This window comes from Anas acuta, chromosome 1, assembly GCF_963932015.1.
Source record: "Anas acuta chromosome 1, bAnaAcu1.1, whole genome shotgun sequence".
Lineage (NCBI taxonomy): Eukaryota > Metazoa > Chordata > Aves > Anseriformes > Anatidae > Anas > Anas acuta.
Genome location: NC_088979.1, coordinates 181180975 through 181204652, shown reverse-complemented (window position 1 = coordinate 181204652; position 23678 = coordinate 181180975). Strand labels below are relative to the sequence as shown.

At 39.1% G+C, this 23678-nt stretch overlaps 1 protein-coding gene and 1 long non-coding RNA gene across 5 annotated transcripts in view; both read left to right on the top strand.

Moving 5' to 3' along the window:
• The window catches only part of AASS (aminoadipate-semialdehyde synthase), a 30223-nt gene extending 6630 nt beyond the window's left edge, over positions 1–23593 (top strand). For 3 of the 4 annotated variants that reach the window (XM_068669601.1, XM_068669600.1, XM_068669602.1), the window contains 16 exons: positions 101–249; positions 1413–1535; positions 1687–1798; positions 2307–2366; positions 2460–2527; positions 6176–6291; positions 9573–9702; positions 10678–10788; positions 12087–12195; positions 12621–12761; positions 14683–14850; positions 16446–16541; positions 18718–18833; positions 18999–19087; positions 19411–19587; positions 21096–23593. In XM_068669601.1, the coding sequence (XP_068525702.1) occupies positions 101–249; positions 1413–1535; positions 1687–1798; positions 2307–2366; positions 2460–2527; positions 6176–6291; positions 9573–9702; positions 10678–10788; positions 12087–12195; positions 12621–12761; positions 14683–14850; positions 16446–16541; positions 18718–18833; positions 18999–19087; positions 19411–19587; positions 21096–21214 (1884 nt within the window). In that variant the 3' untranslated portion in view covers positions 21215–23593. The remainder of the gene's footprint in view (positions 1–100; positions 250–1412; positions 1536–1686; positions 1799–2306; positions 2367–2459; positions 2528–6175; positions 6292–9572; positions 9703–10677; positions 10789–12086; positions 12196–12620; positions 12762–14682; positions 14851–16445; positions 16542–18717; positions 18834–18998; positions 19088–19410; positions 19588–21095) is intronic. The other variant, XM_068669599.1, reaches the window with a different exon arrangement.
• On the top strand, positions 12769–14201 carry LOC137849701 (uncharacterized). Its single transcript, XR_011092031.1, has 2 exons — positions 12769–13223; positions 13266–14201. It is a non-coding gene; the product is annotated as an uncharacterized lncRNA (long non-coding RNA).
• Positions 23594–23678: the final 85 nt, after the last annotated feature.

Sequence of the window (23678 nt, the reverse complement as noted above, 5' to 3'; positions counted from 1 at the left end):
TGTTGATTGAGAGAGCATTCATTTAAAATATTAGACCCGGAGCTTTCAACTTTGTGAAGTGCTAGATGGGAACATTGGGCGTCTGTACTTTTCTTTGCAGATTGCACCCTACACGACTTGTTTAATTAACGGCATATACTGGGAACAACATACTCCTCGCTTGTTAAGTCGACAGGATGCTCAGAAGCTGCTCATGCCAGTTAGATCTGCTGCAGGTGCACCGGAGGGCTGTCCTGAGCTACCACACAAGTAAGGCACCTTGTTTCACTAGCAGCAATTCTGCAGCATCGAGTCATAATGCTAAGCAGTTTCATGATAGTGTCTGGCAAGTGATTTTGTTTCTTAATGTTCTTACATGCTGCGAAACATCTTGTTGCTCCTGCTTTTGTTCTGTGATTGGCAGTGTTGTTTTCACAGTTCAGAGTTTCTGAAAACATCACAGTAGAAACAATTAAGAGGTATCTGTCTTTCTGCAAAGGTAGTTCTGCATTTGACCCTTGTGCAGAATGCAATCCAAACATTTTCTGACATCTGGGATGTATGCTTACTGCACCATTACTGCTAGAAATTTCTATGCATGAACAGAGTTTCAGAGTGGACAAGTTCTTTTTCTCCTCTTGACTTGTACAAGTCAGTAACTGTTTCTTACCAGCTGTGATGTCTGCAGCGGGTAGCTGGAATACTTCTCAACCCTAAATAGCTTTCAATATGGAATGCAGGGTGCAAATCCAGGGTTAGGCTCCTTTCAGTGTGGGTAGGAGCCCACCCTTTCTTTAATAGCCTGGCCGATACTGTAATAGTTCTCTGGTAGACTGTCCTGAAGATGTATCTTGGGAAGATATGGCTATGTATCCTGGTAAGGAAGCAGGCCATTGTCTCTTTGCCCATTTGTGACACATTTATTTATGGTACCTAACAAATAGAGACTTTGAGAGTTAACGTTGAGTAGAGCCAGAGGTTGTGAGTTAGGCTCATGAACACTCCACCAGTGCCAGCTGTCTGGGAGGCAGCCATCTCGTTCAACGGTGAAGTCATTCTGGCACAGGACTGCTCACTGGTAGGTTGGGGGAATTGGAGGTGTTGACAGCACAGGAAGTACAGAGAAAAGATGGTGAATGAGTGGATTCTTCCGGTCTTTGAGAAGTTATGGATGAAATTTGGATCCTGTTGATGTGAACGAAAGTTTTATAACTAAAACAGGTCTAGATTTCCTTTGCATTTATGTAGGTCATTGTGGTGTGTTGACTTCTGCGTTGGTTAAGTAGGATGAAACTACAAGGTTTGTAATTCTTCTCATGTTTCTCTCTTTTTTTTTTTTTTTTTCCCCCGGTGTTGACTTGTGATCTGTTATATGTTTGTTTGTAATTTGGATAATGCTGTGTTCTGTTCTTTTTTTTATTTGATTGCTTTAGACTTCTGGCAATATGTGACATTTCGGCAGACACTGGAGGATCTATAGAATTTATGACGGAGTGTACAACAATTGACAGCCCATTTTGTATGTATGATGCTGACCAGCATATTATTCATGACAGGTGGGATAGCCTTTAGTTTGTATTGCTTTCCCCTGTAATTTGTACAGTGAAACATTATATTGAAAATCATGAGCTGAAAACACTTGTGAAATGTGGTGCCTTTCAAGTACCATGGAGAAATTGTTCAGAAGAGCTGTGTTCTGTCTTCCAGTGTTGAAGGCTCTGGGATTCTGATGTGTTCCATTGACAATCTGCCAGCACAGCTTCCTATAGAAGCAACAGAGTACTTTGGTGATATGCTTTTCCCATATATTGAGGAGATGGTAAGATCTTATGTATGCAACAAGGAGGTGAAAGCTTGGGCAGTCTGCTTGTTTGTTGCTTTTCTGGTCTCCTATATATTTTTAAAATTAATCTGCTGTAGAACATAACAGACTTTGTATTTTTAAAAACAAGCTTTCTATGTCTTGAGGCAATACTTTCAAAAAGCAACATGTGAACAAGATGTTAGGGACTTGGATATCTTAGGGGAAGTACCAAAAACTTTCTGTAGGCAGGAGAGTCTCTGGAAGGTAGCCTACTGCTGATGAAGCTTGTAAAAGGTATTAAAATCCGAGTTTTTTTTGGGTACTCAACAATCACAGTAAGACTGCTGTTTGAATTCCTATCTTTTCAAAAAAGTCAAAGGACACTGATCAGGGACAGGGTAATTTTACATCTACAAGATGCCATTGTTGCATGCATTTAAATGCTATTAAAAAACTTGGTATTTTACTCTGAAAGAAATACGGGAAATAAAATGATTGATTTTCAATAACATTTTCTCCCTAGCTGTTATCTGAAGGCTCAGAACCTCTTGAAAAACAGAATTACTCATCTGTTGTTCGAGATGTAAGTTTTGCAGTTTGCCTGTCTGCTTGTCTGCCTCTGCTTTAAAATATACAGGTGCAAAAATCCCTCATACTTTGTTTCATGTATTTCTAGGCAGTGATTGCATCCAATGGCTCACTGACAGCTAAGTATGAATATATCCAGAAATTGAGGGAGAGCAGGTAATGCATACTTTCTTAAAGTCCAGTTCAGGACTGTAAATAAACTTCTCTGCATTCTGTTTCCCCTTTTGCATTTATTTTATCTTCTGTTTTGGTGGGCTGCTGCTATTTTGCACTGTATCTACCTTACTCCTAGCTTGCTGCACTGTATCTAACTTAACTCCTAGCTTGCTGATTATCTTCTTCCTTCATGCAGACTGTTTAAATCATTAGCATGTGTTGTTACTAACTCATACTGAAGTTAGAAAATAGCCATTTTTCTCTTCCTTATGTTAGCAAGACTAACCAGAGACAGCAAATAACCACATGCCAATATTTTTATGTTCTTCCTGGCCCATTTAAAATGGATGTAACATACAGTCCTTTCAAAGGAATGGCTGAAAAGGCTGTCTAATGTAGCTCGAGTCTAGTTTCTTCAAGTATTGCTCAAGTGCATTGTTCAGTAGGTGGATGTATCCAGGAGCCTCTGTGAGACTCTGACTTTTCATTATACTCCTTTAGCTACCGCTTTAGCTGCTGCTTCATCCTGACCCTGTCTCGGTAGTTATCTGCCAGTGGTAACATGAAAGAAGTAGCACTGAGTGGATTAAACTAACAGAAGTATAAATAACCTGGATATCCCTTCCCTCTCCTCCCCGTTATTAACAAACACTATAGTTTAGCTATGAAAGATGTTAATTTGACAGTAAGTGGATACTTCTGGTTTCACGTTCATGATCGGTGCCAGCTGTAGTATGCATCGCGTAAAAATCAAAATTGGTCTGACCACAAGTACTGCATGCACTAGTGGATGCTAAAAGCATGGTATATTGACTTCTCAGATTTCCTTCAGGAACTTTAAGAAGTCTGGTTATGAATTTGTGCATGATGAATTATATATGGGTGCTTTTTCCACTCAAAGTAACATGCTGTTTGCTTCTCAAAGATGACAGCTTACAGTTGTTTTTATCTTGTGCTATTTAGTAGACCACCTCAAGAGGCTGTCTCAGTAACAAATTTTCTTATTCCTCACACAGCACAGTAATCTGTTTTTTTGGCTTTCTCCATAATCATTTGCATGGTCTTGTGTGAACTACCCTGAGAATCTGGAGACTTCCTTCCCAAGGGTTTTTTTGTGGGTAGATTTTTGCTATTTCTGCAGACCTGTGTATTGCATGTGATGTTCTGTTGTTCATTGGTGTTGCTCACTTAGATATCAGAAAAACAAGACCTGCTAACACTACCCTCCCTTTACTTGTGAACTTGGGAAATAATGCATATGAAAGTGGGGAGATAACTGCATAAAGTGTAATGGTTTAGTTAAAGATAGGCTCTTGTTTAGAGCCTGCAAGAATTATGTGGCTTCTGGTATTACTCTAACAAAGTAGTGCTGTGTCTAGTTTAGTACCTGAGGGCTCTATTTAGACTAATTGTGTATTCTCTTTGAATGTCCATGAACATTTCAAACTTATGCTAGCCAGGTTACATCAGCTGAACTGTCCTGGTTGCCATCAGAATGCAGGAATGGGTTGATTTACTGAACTTTTTTCCATCCTTTCACTTGCCTCAAACCTGCTACCAGTTCCTCATCCACAGCTGCGTGTCCCATGAACACTGTGGATGTCTCAGAGGCTGATGTAACTGGATTATTTAAATTTGTAGGTAGAGAATTGGCAATAATCTGAGATGTTCTTTTTTGGAATTCTGTTCCCACTCTTGGAGGATCATTTGGCAGCTCATGTTTGTGCCTGTCCCAGATAGACATGCTGCATTTCATCCAAGTGGTATCTAATTATGGACAGTGGAAAAGTTTAAAATAAGTGTGATAAGATGTTTGACTGCAAAATACAGCTTTCTTTTATTTGGGAAGTCTCCCCTTTGTCAACACTGTTGCTTCAAGCTCCTGCATACCACTGCTGCTTCCTATAAGTGAAGGGTGGAGTGGAGCTCTTTCTTTTCCTTTGCTCAAGAAGGTGTAGTTGTAGAAGATGTCCTATTAGAATAGGTAGTAGGCGATGGAAGGTCCTAGGGTTTGTCATATGAAAGGAGATGATGGGCTGAGGAGGCCTTCTGTGAATGGATTAAATCATGGCTCAACTATTTTTTAAAAAAATAAGATCTATAAAACTTGTGTGAAGGTCAAAATGTACAGTAACCTATAATAATAATTTAGATAGATTAGACAGGTGATATGCTAGTATGTCCCTTTCAGATGTAATGTTGAAAAAAGTTACTTAAAAACAAAAAATCCCTCTGAAAGTAGAGGAATGGAGAATGGGACATTGGAATTTCAGAAATTAATTCAACCTTCACAAATTCTCAGACACAGGAGATGGGAATGTGCTTCAGACAGATGGATTTGGTATTGATTTAACTCTGTCTACTCAGGATAGTCTTTCAATACTATTGTTCAAGGCTTTGCGCCCCCAGATACCCATTTGTACTTCATGCCATGCCTTAGGTCATGTAGTACCCCTGTTCTTATGCACTTTAGGTGTTGCTCTGGCCAGCTGCAACACTGTCCTTCATTAGTTTGGTAGTTTTTGAACTGAAAAAACAAGAAAAAAATGAGTTTACAGGTGCCATGTAGAGCTCCCCAGAAGTCTGAGACGACCATTATTTAGTGGAAATGTGGTTAATCCTCTTCCGAGGGCAGGAGCTTTATGCAAAGTTTGTCAGCTAGAGGTCAGGGTTCTCCCTACGCCTATCCACAATGCAGGGTATGCCTGTGTAAACTCTTGGTAGATAAAAGGGAGATTGAGGAACTTGTGTATACACTTCGGAAGTTTCTCTTAAATCTTATCTTTGAAGGCCCTAACTATTAGTTGAAATTTGTTCTCAGGATATGGGGTAGGAAAAACAAAACCTCAAATAACACTGCTAATTTTGTTAAACAATAGGGCAATAAAGAACTTCCTTTTCTTCAACAATAAAAAAGTGCTATAAAAACATTTTATTTACTGAACAGTTTTTAACTGCATGGTGATGAAAATATTTTAAATAAAAATTTTTACAATATTAGTTTTAACAACATAAATTTTAAGGTAAAAGGAAAGCTATAATGAGATAAAATGCATTTTCTTGCTATAATTTATGCATTTCTGAGAGCATATTAAGTAATCGCTGATCTATGTTGTTCTGACTGACAAAAAGAAACGCAGAATCTGATGTGAACACTTTATATTATAAGTCAACAGAAGAGCTTTTTTTTATTTTATTTTATGTAATTCAGCAGTTCCATGATGTAAAGTAGGCAAGACAGGGACTGGAATCCCTTGACAAGTCATGGCAGCCCAACATGACATAAGCAGCTTGGTGGTCCTCAAGTGATCTGGTTACAGTCATTTGGCTATTGAGGAAAACATAATGACAACTGAGGAAAAAAAACTGTTCAAAATCCAGTAGCAATTGGAGAAGCAGTGGAAACATTGATGCATTTGATCTTGGTTATATTAGAGGAAGGAAAGTAGAAGTTATGCAGCAGGACGGTAGCAGTACTTGACAGCTATTGACCAGTTTTGGGTTAGCTAGCCACAACTTTGACTGTTGGTCTGAATAGAGCTCTTGGTTTGTAGACTTACTAAAACATACTTATTCTGTTAGCTTTATCAGCGTGCAATTTATTTCTTCCGTGTGGTTTTTAATTTTCCCTGTAATTTTCCCCTCTAGGGAGTACGCCCAGAACATGGATAACAAGAAGAGGGTTTTAGTACTTGGCTCTGGCTACGTTTCTGGCCCTGTACTTGAATATCTCACTAGGGATTCCAACGTTGACATCACAATTGGTATGTAAGGCTTCTCTCATTTATCACGTAAAAAAAGTCTTCTATGTGTAGTATGGACTTATTCCAACCAACTTGTGTGGCAGAGCCTTTCTCATAAGTACTAAACGGATCTTGTTCTGAGAGCTGATAAAGAAAACCTTTACTGTTACGCACTGCAGAAAAGGATTTCATAGCTTTCTGAGAATTTTGAGTTTATATAATTGATTTGAAAATGACATGGCCTCATGGAAAGTTTATTGTTTGCATATGTAACCTATAGGGAGATTAGAAAGAAGTATTTTCCTTCTAACCTGCTTTGGACTTGAGATTGTTGTTGTTGCTAGTCAGTCTCTTTTATTGTTTCTCAGTTATGTTTTCCTCCTCACACAAGATGAAATTGGTTTTATAGACGTCTGTATGAGTAAAGTCTCCTCTGTTGTTAAAACCAGTACTGTGGTGGTAAACATTCTTCATGCTGTAACCCAGGTTTGTTTATTGCTCTGTTTAGGTTTTATCTGTAGCATATTTCAGGCTGGATATCTCCAAAACACTTCTCTGTATGCTCATATATGATTTTAAGCTAATTCTGCAATTTCAGAATTAAAACCCAGGCTGTATTGCCTGAAAGATACTTTGCTAGAAAGAGATTTATTTTGAAACAACGTATTTCTGTATTGTTTTAATTGTTGCTAGTTTTATTTTTATATGTATATATTATATAAATTTTCTATTATTATTAGTTTTTCTTTCATACTACTTTCATGCTGTGCTGCTTTTGTTACCTTTTGCAGTGGTAACAATAATACTTTTAACTCCTGGGAAAAGACTTACTAGGAAGAAGAGAGGCACTCTAAGGAAGCTGTACACTTTTATTAGACCTGCCTGATGTGGAGGACAGGGAAGGATTACAGAAATGTGCAGCATCCATCGCCTCACCAGTGTGGAGGCTGCATCAAGTCCCTTCAATCCAGTAGTGGTAAGGGAAACCAGGTGAACTGGAAGATCTGATTTGCCAGGCTCTGTGCAAACATAGCAGGTGCCTCTTATCTGGGTAGCTTAAAAACATGCAGTTTCTATAGCACACACACACACCACCAGAAGAAAAAAAAAAAAAAAAAGCTTGGAAGGAAAGAGACACAAAGATGTTACTTAGGCTAATATTTAACAGCAGGCAGGTAGATACAGAAAGCATAAAATGCACCTCACAGTGCCACATTTGGCTCCCTACTGCTAGGCTAGACCACTTTAAATCCAAATGATTGAAGACTTTGAATAAAATCTTTAATTAGGAAACCTTCATGTAATCATCTTTTCTTGTTTTGAATTGTAGACTGCTTTGCCCAGTGCTGTTTCCTCAACACAAGTTGATTAGTAGGATAGGGAGAATCACCCTCTAGCAATATTTATTTCCCTTTGACTTTGGAAAAGCCATAAGGAAATAAGGCCTTAACTTAGAGGCACAGATGCTTTTAATTCTCTATAAGCCTCTGCCCCACCTGCTGCCTTCATTGCCCACTCCTTTCTCCTGGCTGTGTTCCCATTGCCTTCCTTGCACTGGCTGCGTGGTGAGCAAGGATGGGGAACCAATTCATTTTAAGTCAGATGTAGCAAATACTGGCTGCTTTTAACCTGGATTGCTTTTTTAGTTCCACTTTCCTTATAATGGTAAGTGCTGATGGCAGTGCAAGCAAAATAATAGGAAAAGAACAAGTGGAGGCAGGAGGGAGGTGGAGACTGTTTTTTTTCCCTTTTAGTGATAATATCAGCACACGCAGGGCTGGTAGGTCTAAGCCCTAGGTAAATATTGAAACCAGTCAGATTGGATGTGGGCCTTTTAGTTATATTTTGCCTAAGCAAAAGCTGAACATTTTTAAGTTATTATGTTAGAAGCGGCGAATGGTGAAGTGGCGAATTGTTTTTATTTATGCTATTAAGCTGGTATTGGCTACAACTATGAATTCTGTTAAAAATATATTGAAACAGTGTTTTGAAAGAATTTTTTTTTTTTTAAAGGAGATTTATCCATAAGTATAGTGGCTATGTGAAATGAAATTTTTTTCCATTACAATCGTCTGTCAAGAGTCAGCACAATGCAATATTTCATTAAATTGGAAAGCACCAGGCCTGGCTTTTCCATATTTCTGTGTGAAAGTCAAAACAAGAACAAAAACTGCACCTGTTTCAAGGAATTTGATTAGTTTGTTTCACTTGAGGAAGTAAACCTTCAAGAAAAGGTGTTTTTGGGGAGGAGGTAATTGCTCTCCGTCCCTGCACTGCCCTTCCTAGTTGTACATTGCTTCTTCAGCAAATTGGTGAGCTCATGTATGCCTATAGAAATTTAATATGGCTAGGGCCTCAAAGTGAGTTTCTGGCATTCTAGTTTACAATCCTACACCTTTCTATGTCAAGCAGACCAGTAGATGACTTGTTTAGGTAAAAGGGTCTATCCCTAAGTAAAGGTTAAGGGCTGACATCCCTCCCAGATCAAAGCATGAAGATCAAGTCTGTTGTGTGATTGTCCACTGAATAAATAGGGAAAAGAAGAATTACTGCTTAGTGAATGTGGGATGTCATTAAGTTCCTGTTTGTTACTACTCCTACTTTGGTTTTATCTCCGTTTTTTTCAAGTTCTTTTTTTGTATGTTCCTTTTGACTCCCACTCCCAACTATTTTTCCATTAATATTCTGGACATCTCCAGAGAAGTAGACACACCTATTGAGAAGGCAGCAGCTAATCTGGATTAAAATAATAATTACCATGTGAGGTCTTGGAAAATCGAATAAAGATGATCAGCAGAAAAACATAGCAGCTCTACTATGCTCAACCAGAAGTACCACCAGCCCCTTCAGGCATACTTGTACTTTTTCGGAGAACCTACTTCTTCATCAGCATCAAAGCAGGATGATGACTTCTAGTTTTGCATAAATAATTTGTGTTGACCTAGTCTGCTGACAGGAGGAAGAATGCAGCTTAAACTTTGTTTTAAGTAAACCCATAATGGTGCTAATTGTGGGTGTTTGTTAGTAAAGAGCAGCCTGGGGCTCTTCTGAGAGTAAACGTTCTTAGGTTATTGTTCTTGAGTTATAGCAGCCATGGCTTGACACTGGAAATCGATTATAATATTGACTACTTCAGAGGAAGTAAAGTGCTTCATGCTTAATTTTTCTTCAACTGCTAGTGAAAAAGTATCTGTGCAACTGCTTCTCTTTGGAAAGAAGCAGGCATATGTACAGCAGTTATACCTGGACACACTTTGGACTTGTTCATACTTAGGTAACGGTGTGTTTTATTTTTAAAACAGCATCTGTCATGGAGGAACAACTTGAACAACTGACAGAAAAATTCAGCAATGTTACTTCAGTTCATATGGATGTCCTTAAGCATGAGGAAAAGCTGTCCTCTTTGGTGAAGAAACACGACCTTGTGATCAGGTCAGAATTCAGAGTAAAACACGATAGGCTCAACTCAAAGTCATGCTGCTTCTTTCTCCTAGTTCACGGCCTAAATCAGCATTGTAACTGTGTAAAGGACCTTATGTGACTGCCCTCAGTTTGCTAGACCTTTTGATGGAGCCTAGATGGCCACTTCTGTTCTTTCTTAATGCCCAAGAACTGGGATCATATTTGTATATGTAAATAGTTGTAACTGGCCACTGCCTTCTTGTGTAGAGAGGTGTCAGGGATAGCCTTTGAAAGGAACTTTGATTGCAGCTTCTCTTTTTAAGTGTTCACCAATTACTTGGATAACTTTAGTAAGAGGAGCCAGTTGTGTCTATCAGCTTATGTGTGCCTAGGATCAAGTTTGCACGTTTTCAGGAGGAGTAAAAATTCTGACATATTGGTGATTTCACCTGAATATCCAGTTAAGGAAGATGTCTTTCCAGTTATTGAAATGGGAGGAAATGACCTTACCATTTTGTCCGTTTTGCAATGGAAGTCATGAGTGTTGTTTCTTTTCTAGCTAGAACATGCTTTTCGCGAAGTGTATCAGCTGGATTGTTGTAATGAAAGGATTCTCAAGGGTGGTTTTACAGTTCTGTATCTTCTAAACCTTCAGCATGCCTGTTTAGAAGATGGTATTGAAAAGAGGTCTATGTTTTTTTATTCTGTTTTCCCTCCAAGGAAAAATGACAGAAATGTTGTCTAAAGAATGACTCCCATATTGTTTTGTACCCTGTTCTGAGTGCATCTGACAGTGACTTCTGATAGGGTGGGTGACATTTCACTTGTGTAGGTATGAAGCAACCTGGAGCAAGGCAGATGTGATGGGTGCATGTAGTTGAGCTTTTCTGTAGGCACACAAAACCATCAGTGAGAGTCTTTTCAGTGACGGCATAAGTAACGGATTGGATTTGGCATAAGTAATGGATTGGATTTTGACGTTGTGTAATTCTCTTTCATTTGCAGTTTGCTGCCTTACTCAGCACATCCTTTGGTTGCTAAGAAATGTATTAACAACAAAGTGAACTTGGTAACAGCAAGCTACTTAACACCTGCTATGAAAGAACTCCAGAAGAGGTAGGTGTGAGAGTCTCTCTCTGGTATTGCTTCCTTATTTGGTGCATATTTGGTGTGAACATTTTGTAGTGTTTTACATCTGCAACCTTTAATTAGTGTTTTCTGTATTCTGTCCCTTTCCCTTTTTTTAAACAAGGACCAGATACGTTTCCCCAAAGTTGCACACAGAGACAGTAACAGAACAGTGTGAAGGATGCATGCTGCAACCTGCTCAGGCTACTGCTCTGGCAACTGGAGTATACTGTTCTGTGTGCCCCAGCTTACTTCATGTTAATATGCCTTGTCTTCCCCCCTCAAACTTGTGTAGATATTTGAAGGAGAAGCTGGGCTGTCTTGTTCTACCAGTGGCAGAAAGCTTAATTGTCTTCGTCTTCCTCTTATGAAAACTCATTCTTGGCTTATTGTACATTAGTCTCAAACTGTTTACAATTCTAATTACTCTAATGTTTCTGTTGTCTACGTATTTTATATGATTTAAAATTGTTTTTGGCCTGTGGCTTCGTTTAGGTGATTCTCTGAGTCGCAGTACTAGAATCTCTGGAGTCAATTCAAGTGAGTGAGATAGGAATCTGACATGCAATGTCTCTGAAAATGATAAAATGGAGAAAGCTAGACAAGTAAAGAACCAGGGCTGCAGGAATGAGAGAGGTTTATGAACTTATCCTCCTCATATTGCTGTGATGTCAAGAGGTCATACTGCTTTTGCCAAAATAAAAACTCCAAAAAAAACAAAACCCTAAACCAGAAGAAATCCCCTTCTCATTTGTCAATACAAAAAGTGTTTTTTATTAATAAACTTTTATTTTAAAATAAATCACCCTCGTTTGTGGTGATGTGAGCTGCTTTGGAAGCTAGGCAATTGTTTTTATTAAAAAAAAATAAAAATAAATTGCTTACAGCTTGGGAAAAAAGACCTTTCAATCTCTCTACTTCTGTAGGATCTGTTACGGGCTGTTACAACTAAACTTCTTTTGTCTTCTACATTGATGCAGGAAGGCAGTAAAGCTGCCTAGGAGAACGTAGGATACAGTGTAGCTTGTAGAAATTTATTTTTTCACTAGCCCATAGATGTTGCATCAAAGTAAGAGAAATCAAGGCTACAATGACTTTTAGCACAATTGTACCCTTGGGGTTTTAACATCTGTTTGTTTGTTTTTTTTTTTTCCCACAAGCTGCAGACAGAATGCAGAATTTACTGTGTTGGGGAAAGTTTGTTGGGCCTCCCTTGGGCAGATTTCATGAACAAAAGGCCTCTAATAGTGAATATTCTGACGCTTCTCCATTTCTGCTATTTTTAGTGTAGAAGCTGCTGGTATTACAGTTATCAGTGAAGTGGGCTTGGATCCTGGTCTTGACCATATGTTGGCAATGGAATGTATTGACAAGGCAAAAGAAGTTGGTGCCACGGTAAGGTTGTCAGGCTGCATGTGATTCTGCCAGGATTTTATTAGTAAAGCCATTCCTTTAACACCAGCCAGCTTTTGGGCATGTCACTGGTATGTGATGGGTTCTGGACACCTTATTTTTTTTCTGATGCTGGGAATTTGGTGCCAGCTAAACCAATTGGTGAGAGTCTGTTACCTAAGATGGGCTTGCTCCAGTGTATGTTTTTGTTTCCTCTCCTTTATAAGCAGTGCCTGCATTGTGGCAGATTGATGCAGTTGTTCAGTGAAGTTCTTTGTTTCCCTCACTGCAGGTGATTTGGCCTGTTTGGGGGTAATGTCATCAAGAAGTTTAACAACTAGCAGGGATTCTGCAGGGTAGCTCTGTACTGTTTCCATCTTGCGTCTGTCATCCATTCATTGTTTCTTCCCTGTGGACAAATCTGACAGGTTGTATCCTACACTTCTTTCTGTGGTGGCCTACCAGCTCCAGAGCACTCTGACAATCCTCTGAGATACAAGTTCAGTTGGAGCCCACAAGGAGTCTTGCTGAATACAGTTCAGTCTGCTACGTATTTAAAAAATGGAGAGGTGAAGTAATCCTAGTATTTCCATTTAAATACCAAGAAGGTGATGTTGGGAACTGGGCTTTGTGTTGTTTGCTTTTAAGCCTAAGCACAGTGGTACCTTCTAGTATCATGGTGCCTGGCTGCTGGCAGCTTTTAATTCTTACTGTATGGAATCTGATGGCAAAGGAGAAACGTGCTAATGACTAAGACGCCAACTTGAGGTTAATGTTCTGGGTTCAGCTTCCATCAGCTTGCATGTACTGCTTTTGCTGCTTAATTGCCCTATGTCTGTCTCTTTGAAACAAAAATGAATGTGTATCCTACTTGCTTTTCTTTCTAGTCACGTTTGCAAACCAAACAGCTTCATTTTGTATTTGCTCGGTGCTTAGCAGAATTCCCGAATTCTTTTCCTTTGGTGCAGTGTGTAATGCTAACTGGCTTTTGTGGAAGCGAACAGGGCTTTCTAACAAGGTTATAATTTAAGGTTATATAATTTTAAGGTTATATATTATTACAAGCGTATAAGCTCTGGTCTGCTGTTTGTGCAGAAGACGGTGGAGTAGATCTAACCCAGCAAATGTCATTACCTCTGTTTTATGGGAGGATTGCAACTGATTTCTGCAAAGCTATTGCACACTATTGTCACATTTCTGCTTTCCACTCCTGTTTGTTTGATCAGTCCCACTTGCTCAGAGTAGTTACTGAGCAGGGACTCTTCAAATGTCAAGGAGACTGTTGTGTATAACCACCCTAAAGTTTGGCTAATTACCTAAACCTTTCGATCTGCAAAACTGAGAAATCGTTTGAGATGCTTTGTCATGACATTTTGGTTCTCTAGTGTTCTTACTGCAGTAAGGAAAAAATAGAAATTCAGGACTTGTGCATTAGATCTTTTTAAGTAAAGCAGCAACACTTAGTTGTAAGTTTCAGATGAAAGAGTCTCTTGGAGAATGTGAAAATGTTTCTTCTTTAATTCTGACCTTGTTCACCTGTTGCTAGGAAAAATTAGATCATGCATGTGAGTGATTCATTATGAGAGCACTTATTGGTAAATTGTGCAATTTTTCCTCCTTGCCACTAAATCTATAGCCATCTCTGACTTGTGTAGGATTCTTCCACACAAGTGTCTTGCTTCACAAACACAGTAAGATCTTAGGGCATTGGTGTGAGTTGGTTGCTGTAGTCTTTGTGCTAGAAGGAAGCCTTGCCCCTTTGGTCAGAAACCACAAAATGAATTTGTATAGGCGCTGTACAGCAGATCTGTGCATCTGCTGCTTGCAGGAAGCAGAGTTCAAGGCTTTATTTGGTAGTGATAATGGAATTAGTCAACCTTATTTTTGTTTTCCTTCAATGTTGAATTCTCTCTGTGCTTTGTAACCCCAAGTGAAGATACACATGGGAAGCAATTTTTATCAGTATATAATCTGTACTTTTTTTTAAGATTAAAAAAAAAAAACAGAAACACGATAATAGTAAATAACAAAACAAACAAAACCCACTACCATCCTCCACTTTACATTTACCTTTTCCTTTTTCTAAAAAAGGGAAGGAAAAAAATGGATCAAAAAGCAAGGAGCCTATGGGAAGAATCTCCCTGCATAATGGTGTAGTTTGGGGGGTTGCTCCAAAATTATAGTAGCGTAAGTGAAATGGGAATCTGCAACCTCAATATAGATGCCAAAGGAATTAAAATTACTAGGGTGTGTTAGAAGGATGTGGATTGTCTGAGTCCTTTGATTAGTAATGGCTGACATAGCGCATGCTCCTTGTTCACAGGATATGCTTAAATGGCTTGTGCAACTGCTTTACTTAGATTGAACCTTTGTTTGCAGCAGAAACACTAAACGTAATGTTCCTACTTTGAGCACACTTCATCTTTTCTGTTGCAAAGTAAATCAAATTACTCCACCAAAATAATTGTGCTGTTCTTTTGCGGAATTCAGGTTATCAATATTCCTGCCGGAGGAGCGTTGCTTGATTCTGTTACTTCGATGGATTTTTTCCCAGGATTAAATTTGGAAGGTTTCCCCAACAGAGACAGTACCAAATACGCTGAGCCTTATGGTATTCAGACAGCTCACACTTTGTTAAGAGGCACCTTAAGATACAAAGTAAGATTTTATTGTTCTGTTGTTGTTCTTATTTGCCTCAAGTGATTGAATGCTGTCATTTCAACAAAGCTCTGTATTTTGTGGATGTCTGTCTTCTGAGTTAAGGTTTTTGTCAAGGCTTGAATTGTTTTGTTTTGTACATGGCATGATAAATGGCTTATCTTTTTCCCTTTTAATACCTCTGTTTCAATAGAACAGGATTTTTTCTTTATTTCTGGGAGGGAGGGAGGCTTGCTTAGTAAAAGAAGACTGAAGGCCAATGTTGAGATATAAGGGCTACAAACTGCAATAGCTCTCTCTTTGTCAGTCTAGATACAATCTCTTGATCAGAAGCTAGAAATATGCAGAAGGCATCTTATCTCCTCATGAAGTCTTAATATGACAGTATCTGCTCTTCCCTTTGGTGCCTGGTAAAACTTTCTTCTTCTGTATAATTGTTAGCACAAAGGAAAAAAGATGTCAGTGTGTCATAAAAGAGGTGTTATCAGCTGTGCTGCAAGAAGGATGTTTCTATGGTTAGTGCTGTCTTCTTAATCACCGAAGGAGGTCAGTTGCCTTGGGTTGGGGTGATGTTGGTAGGGATGTGTGGAAGAGCACGGCATAGCCCTAGCCATGTGGGATCCCTACTGGGATGTGGTGCTGAGCATGGCAGAAGTTAATGCTGGCCCTTCACACACTGCTCTGTCATGGAGCAGAAAGCAATCCACTGAATGCAGAGGCTGATATCTCCTCGCAGTGCCTTTTAGAGATCAAGTTCAGATGGCTAATGGAGTAAATTTAAAAAGAGGTGTCACAGAGGGATCTGACTGCAAGGCCATCTGAGCTAATAACCTTGTGCTGGTGGAGGTGGCTCCTAATTATAATTAGCCCTCTCCAAGGGTGCTTTATTTCCACCATTCTGTTTTTTTTTTTTTTTTTAACAGTGTTTCTAGTCACTGGTACTTGAGTGTTTTCAGGTATCCAGCAGCTGTGTGGGAGTTGTCCTTGTTACTGTTAATGGGAAACAAACAAAAATGAGCAGAAGCCAGTTGAGACTTACTTTATCGTGCAGCCTATTGTCCTTTGCAGTTCCTTTTAAATGCCATTCCACTCCACTCATTGTCTCTCTATTATTCCTGGAGAAAGATGTAATCACACAGGGTTTTTAGCTTAAAAATTAGTTTATTTGATGTCAGTACAATTAAACAATGTACAGCTGTGGTGAGCTGAATTCAGTCATGGGCTCTCTGTGGCCAGCTGACTGATACTACCCTGTCTGTAATGATGTGCTGGCATTTGGACTAGTGCTGGCCAGTTTGGCCTTTCACTCTCATCAACCAATTCTACTTACCACAGAAATATTGATGGCAGAACAATACTAAATCACTAAAGATGATACTGGACAATTAGGGGGAGAGGTGGAGAGGTACTGAAGGTTCTGAGGTACCGATCTGTTGTTGTAACCCCATTGGCATCATGTTATTGTGGCTGCTTTCCCATGGGCATAATGCTTAACACAAGCATTGTTGCTTCCATAACTGCATTTGAATCAAAGTAAATATTCACCTCAGTTTCAAGTGGTTACTATTTTTAACCATGTCATTCTTTTATTGCAGGGATATTCTAAAACTATGGGAGGCTTTGTGAAATTGGGATTAATTAACCCAGATCCTTATCCTTTGCTAAACTCAGACGCACCACGTCTAACCTGGGTGAGTTAGTTCAATTCTTCTGCCTTCTTTTCTCTGTTTTATTAACCTTTTTCTTTCTAGGATTGGGTGCCCATAGCAATGGGAATCTTGTATTGCATCCTGCTCTTCTCTGCTTTTTATTCTTAGTCACTAGGAAGATTTTCTTCAGCAGGAACACTGCGTGATGCTGGAACGGGTTACCCAGGAAGGCTCTGAAGTCCCTGGCCATGGCAGCTTTCTGGGCTCAGCTAGACATGGCATGCTGTGGCTGATATGAGTGCTAGCAGAAGTCCTGCTTCAAGCAGGGCACTGGGCTAGGTGACTGTCAGAAGTAGTCCCCTCCAGTGTTTCTCTGAATTGTCTTAAATTTTCTGCTAGTAAGACTCCAGCCCTCACTGCTAAGTTTGCAGTGTCTGTATTGGTATTGGCCTGTGGTCTTCAGTGTAAAAATTTTTTTTAGAGCATTGAGAAGTAAGAATTTAAGCCTAAAGGAGTATATGAAAATCTTTTTGTCTGTTAAAACTCTATACAGAGTTTTGTGGTTTTGTGCTTCTATACAGAGGCTTGTGTTTTTTTTTGTTGTCTTCTGTTAACTTGCTTTTCTGTCTATCTTACTGATGTCTCCATTCACTTCAACACATCAATTTTGCAAAATCTTTGCTGTTTCTTTCTCAGACATATTTTTCAATGATTTTACAAAGACACATCTGGGGATATATATAGGTCAAGGAAAAATTTGACACTATAATGAAATATCAGATGTACCAGCTAAGGAACTTTTTCAAGGTGTGCTTTCTGGTCCATTTAGGGTTACCTGTAAGGGACGCTTTGATGGAGATGCTCTTAGTGATGCATTAAGTGCAGTTAGAGGATAAAACTGACTTAAGCTTTTTCAATAGTACTGGCATTGGTTGCTTCCTTTGCCATCAGAAGGCATTTATATGTGGGAAGTAGTTTTACTCATTTTCCATGGCAGTGGAAAGTACAGTAACTTTGAAATCTGATTTGCTTTTGTTTCATGAGAGCTGAATACATCTAGGGTTTTGTAACATGCGGATTTCTAAAAGAATTTAATTTGACCAGAGAGTATAGTTAGTAGAAAAGAATGATAAAAGGAGGCAGCCAAGGTATGACTTATGATATGCTGCTGTTGCACTTGACAGTCCATGTGTTGGTTCTCTGTGGGCAAAGCAGGGAATTTCCTATCTCAGTATGGTGTAGAGTGAGCTATATTTACAGAAAGCTTATTACTTGTCAGGTCTGCTTGTATGTCATGTGAAATTTTTCTTGTTTTGCAAACCCCTGAGACAATAACTTTATTACCCAGATGAACAAAATTCAGATTTGTCTCCTGTGTCCTTTGTGCTTTTATCCGCGTTAATCTGGAAAAATGTACCAGGCTTACGCTGTGTGAAAGGAGAGCACAGTATTTTTCTGATGATGCTGTTATTTCAAGTAATGAATGTCTTGAATATTCTCAAAACCAAAGAACTAACAAGGTGAAAAGGCTGAGTCTGACTATAATAGAGCACTGCTCATCTTCCCAAACTCCAGAGAGTTTTTTAGGCTGCAATTTCAGCAGTATGTTCATTTCAGCGATTGGAAAACAGCCCATCAGCAATGGGCTAGATGTGACTTATTTTTTGAGATGATTTTTGTCTACTTTCAGTTGTAGGGTCGGTATCTTCAAGCTTACTTTGCAAGGATGGCTAGAATTTCTAATCCTCCTATCCTTCAGTTTCATTGAAAACTCTGTCTCAGCAATGTAGTTACATCTTAGTACTTTTATCTTGAAATGGACATTTACCGTTTACAGACCAACTGATAGAGATCCTTAAGTTCCCGACTTACTAGCTGTCTCAAGGTGGCTTCCCTTTCACCTAAATATCTTCACAGTGTTTATGCAGATTTCTACATTCTTTCTTCACTGCTGGAGAAAGGGATAAGACAAGAGATAGACAAGGTAGCGGGAAACAGCTGAGTGGTGGGATACAAACTGTTGTAGGAAAAAACAACCCCTATTTTCATTTGCTGTGATTAAAAAAATCTCAAACTATCGCATTTCCCCTATTTGTACAATCTGTCTTTTCAGATGTCCTGGGTATTAACTGAGCTTAGGTTCTGGAAACCTTGACTGGAAAGCAGTGGGAACAGATATCAGGCCTTCAGGAACTTTTTCTTTTTTCTTTTAATACAGAAACAACTCATGTGCAAACTGGTTGGAATTCAGCCTCCTGTTGAATACTCTGTTCTCAGAGAAGCTGTGTTTAACAAACTGGAAAGAGACAAAAGTCAGCTTGAGGCTGTGGAATGGTATGTTTCAGTGCTTTCATTATTTTTATTTTTTAAGTAAAAAGTTCTACCAATTTTGGTCCATGTTGAGACTGTTAAATTGATATGCTGAGCAACCTGGAAATTACAAAACAGACTGTTAAATTGTTATGCAATGGCATCACTCTATTTTACTGCTTCTGGCAGGCTAGGATTACTGGGAGATGAACCTGTTCCAACAGCAGATTCCATTGTGGGGGCTCTTGCAAAGCACATGGAGATGAATCTGCCTTTTGGTATGTGAGAAATCTTCTTCATGGTTATGACTGGAACAAGTCAGTATCTCTTACCAGCATTAATTATTAATTCTTATTAAGGTTTCTTAATGTCTTGAAATAAAAAATGTAACAGGGAATGAAGAGAGTAACTGGGGGAGTAGGGAACATTACATCTTAATAAAAACATTACATCTTTCTGTCCTCCTTTATAGCCCATATCCTAAGTGTAATTCACTTCCCTAATGTAAATGATATGTATGCATAGTGCCTTGCTTGTCAGGAAACTCATCATGTTATGACTGGGAGACAGTTAATGAATAGTTCATGTGCTTTTCTCTTAGGCACCGGAGAGAGAGATATGATTGTTATGAGAAATGAAATAGGTCTCAGGCATCCTTCTGGTCATTTGGAAGACAAATTTATTGATCTGGTTGTCTATGGTGATAACAAGGGATATTCTGCCATGGCTAAAACTGTAGGATACCCCACAGCTATTGCTGCTAAAATGGTTCTAGATGGTAAGTGACAGATCAGCCTTCAGTGAATGTATTTCAACCTCTGTATCTCTCTGCCTATAGAAAGCACTATGTGTAGTGTTCCTCAAGTATATATGTGCATTATTATTATTTTTAACTTACCAAACTTCTTGTCTACTTTACAGGAGTGTTTAATCTGCATGTTTGGATCTTCCGTTGGCACTTCTTAATTTACTTCTAAATCTGTAGAGGTGTTTATTCATTTACTCTTCAGTGTTTCACTGGTGTAAAGAAGACCTTTGTGATAAAAATTATTTGTTTCCGTGGGAGACTGTGCAACAGTGAAACAGGCTAAAATATACTTGTGTTGAGCAAACTAGCAACTTCCACTGCTACTTTACAGATTGACTAAATTTGAGGTTTGGGGCATATTACCTGATCATGGCATGTACTTTTATATAAACAGCCACACTCTGCCTAGTCATCACCATGTAAACATGAAATGGTGTCATTTTTCCCCCTTGCTTGTTCTTAATCTTTGGATCTCTGCTCCCCTCCTGGCTAGCTGAAATGAACAAAAACTTTTTTTTTTTTCATCAGGACTTCAAAAGTTCATCTGAACTTTTTACCTAGCCAATTTCACAGCTGTAAGAATCAAGTTCAATCTGTGTGTGATACTGTTTTCAAATGTTTTTTTTTTTTTTATTTTTGATTCAGTACTGGCGCTGTTAGAGAACCTAACACCAGTCACTAAAATTGCAGATATACGTAAAAATTATGTAATTGCAATTTGATTTTGAACTCGTGAGTTGACTTTGGCTGGCTGGCAGACACCCACCCAGGCACTCTGTTAATCACCCTTCTCAATAGGGTTGACTTGTAGGTAGAGATGAACACAGGGAGGTCACCTACCAGTTATCAGCACAGGTAAAACACCTTGGATTTGGAGAAAATTAGTTTATTTCCAGATAAAATAGTTTTGGACAATGAGATACAAAGACAAATTAAAACGACACCTTTTCCCCTTCCTCTTTTTTTTCTAGGCTGAACTTCACATCTCTGTGCCCAACTCCTCAACTCTTTTCCCTGGCCCTGAGTGGTGCAGGGGAATGGGTTGCGGTTGGTCCGTAACAGTTTGTCCCTGTTGCTTCTACCTCCACAGACTTATCCACTGCTCCCGTGTGGGCTCTCCCCAGGCTGTACTGGGAGGCTCTGCTGCAGCACCTGGAGAACCTCCTCCTCTCCCCCCCTCTCTTTCTCCGATGTTGTTGCTCACAGAGTTTTTTCTCGTACTTTGCTCTTCACTCTCCACTGCCATGCAGCATTTTGAATCTTTCTCAAATATGTTCCCCCAAGGTGCTCCATTTTGGGTGCTGGGCACAGCCGTGCCCCATGTTGGGCCCATTGGAGCTGGCTGGAACTGGCTGTGTCCATCATGGGGCAACCCTGGCCTCACCTCACAGAGGAGCCAGTCAGTCCCACTGCCAGCACCTGGGCATGGACACGCAACTTTAACACATAACGCTATTTTTTTTTCTCCTTTATTTCAGGTGAAATAGACGTCAAAGGCATGGTTATACCATTGACGAAGAACATTTATGGACCAATACTTGAACGTGTTAGGGCAGAAGGTATTGTGTACAGTACTCATAGTGTTATCAGACAGTAACTGGAAGCAATGGATTGAATCTGGTTTTGGCTTTGTTTGCTTTCCCACCACAACGTGAAGAATCTAAATTCGGACCAGTTAAAGACAGTATCTGGTATTTCAGACCCAAATGGTGCCTTCCATAAAATCAGTTGCCTGACTTTGATGTAGAAACTTTAGATGCCCAGATGCATGTGTTAGTGTTTTCCTTTCAAAGCTGTAACACTTTCATGCACGTTTCAGCATCAATGAAATCTTTCCTTTTATCTTTCCTAAATATCTTTTTTTTTTTTTTTAATAGAATTTATCTCCTAACTGTATAGGGTTATTATTGAGTCAAAACTCAGCTGAAAGGAAAATCCACAAGTGGCTTTTGTGAAAGAAAAGTCTGCTTAATGAGTTCCCTTTATCAAGTTTGAGTTTATTTTATTTTTTTATGTGCTGTAAACAATTCAGTAGAGATAGAAGTTATACTCAAATTTTAAGTCTTCTCCTGTTCCCTTTGACAGTATTTGTGAACATTTTCACATTAACAATACGCAAGAAATAGTTTAAAAGTTCTGCACTACTAGCAAATAAAATCCTGTTAAATCTTGAAGATATCCAGCTGTTTGAACCTAGATCTTAATATTTGTGAAATCCATCTCTTACAAATGTAAACTTAACTCCCTCTGTCCACCAAATTAATTTTAAAACAATTTACCCTTCATTCCCTTTCCTGTTACAGAGTGGAAGCTGTTTGTGATATGTCGAAATAACTGTTACGTGCTGTTTTTGCTGTTAGGAGAGCACATTAGCATTTAGCTCTGCAGCTAGGAAGGGTATTCTTAAATACACCACAGTTAATGTGTTCACAAGCTGCTCTAAATGACATGTTTACTCTTTCCACTTATCCCACGTGCCTCGTCCAGGTTAAGTACTGTTACAAAGGGAATGGTCTGTCTAATACAAGCAGCTTTGAAATGCAGTAGGCTTAGAGGCTCAAATCATTACTTTTTTGAGTTAGCTTCTGTCCTTTTGCTATCATGCTTTTGAATTGTTGCTTTGGGAGCCTATCCATACTACTCGATTCATTGCCACTTCACACTGATGAGGGTTTACCAGTGCACCAGCTTATCTGAGGCTGAGTGTTGTGCTGCACAGCCGTGCCAGCTCAGTTCTAGCAGCAGTGTCACTGCACCAGCCCAGAACTGAACTTCAGTCTGAGTTCAGCTTCTCTCTAACTAAACAGCAGCTGCTTCCTTCCCGTTCAGGGCTGTTTCTGCACTTTAGCTCAGGGATTTCTACACCACCTTGCAATGCAAGTATGGGTTAGACTTCTACCAGTTAGGTCTGTGCAAAGCTGTGTGCAGATGCCAGCTGCAGCTGTATCTGTGCAGCTGTCTGGAACTCCCCTTCTCTAAAGCTGGATACTGATTCTGGAGCTGTCTGTCACCTTTGACTTTGCTCACAAATGCACTTTGCTGATGAACGCACAGTCTTTTATCTCCTGAGCATCATAGTTCTATTACCATGGTCCTGAGGGGCTAGAGTTCCCAGTGTTGCTCTGTCTGGTAGGAAAAACATGGTATAACAAAGTATAGCTGAAGTTTTAATCTCCAAGACTTGCTACTCAAGATTTGGAATTTCTTTTTGCATATTTGGTGAAATAGCACCAGCAACAAAGAGGAAGGTGAAAGGAGCCAAAGAGAGAAAGAATAATGAAGGACATAATTATAGTAATGATGTCAAAGAGGAGGGCTTTTTACATTGAATCAGTGAATGCCTTTGTGCTGTTGAATTTGGAGTCTGTTACATTGCCATGCATTTTCTGAGTATTGGATAAAATCGTGGCTCCATTGAGTTGCTGGACTTAATGTTCTGATCACTGTTGCTGCCTCTGTCCCCCAGGCAGATTAGAGGCCTAAATCTAAGGTTTAAAATTAAATTTGTATTTGCTGGTCTCTTCCGTTCTGATGCTGGGTGAGACCATGATTTCACTTGAGAATTCTCTTTTTCTCTTTTATGCCACAAATACACAACCATGGAGTTATGACTCTCTCTATATATACACCTTGGTTTCTCTCTATATATACCTTGTTGTTTTTTTTTATTTTTTGGCCCCAAAATATAATATTTAAAGAAAATTGGATTTATTTTTTAATGTCTGAAATGACTTTGGAACATAAAAGGAATGAGCACTACAATGTGTTTTCTTCAAGAAACACTGTTACTATTATTGAAAAATTTTGTATCAGAATGTTACTTCCCAGTGCAATGCTTTTTGTTTTCTGAGTTAGGCTTAAATGTATTGTTCAGCTTTTGTATGAAGATTAGACTTCTTGGTCCTCTTTGCATCATGTTGGAAAGATAATTGTATCTTATACATAAGATTGCCTGAAAAATAAATCCAGAAACCTACATGTCATTGTCATGTCATCTTTACTGTCTGATGAGATGTAAATGAATGGGATTTGTTTATTACATAGGTGGTATGTCAACACAT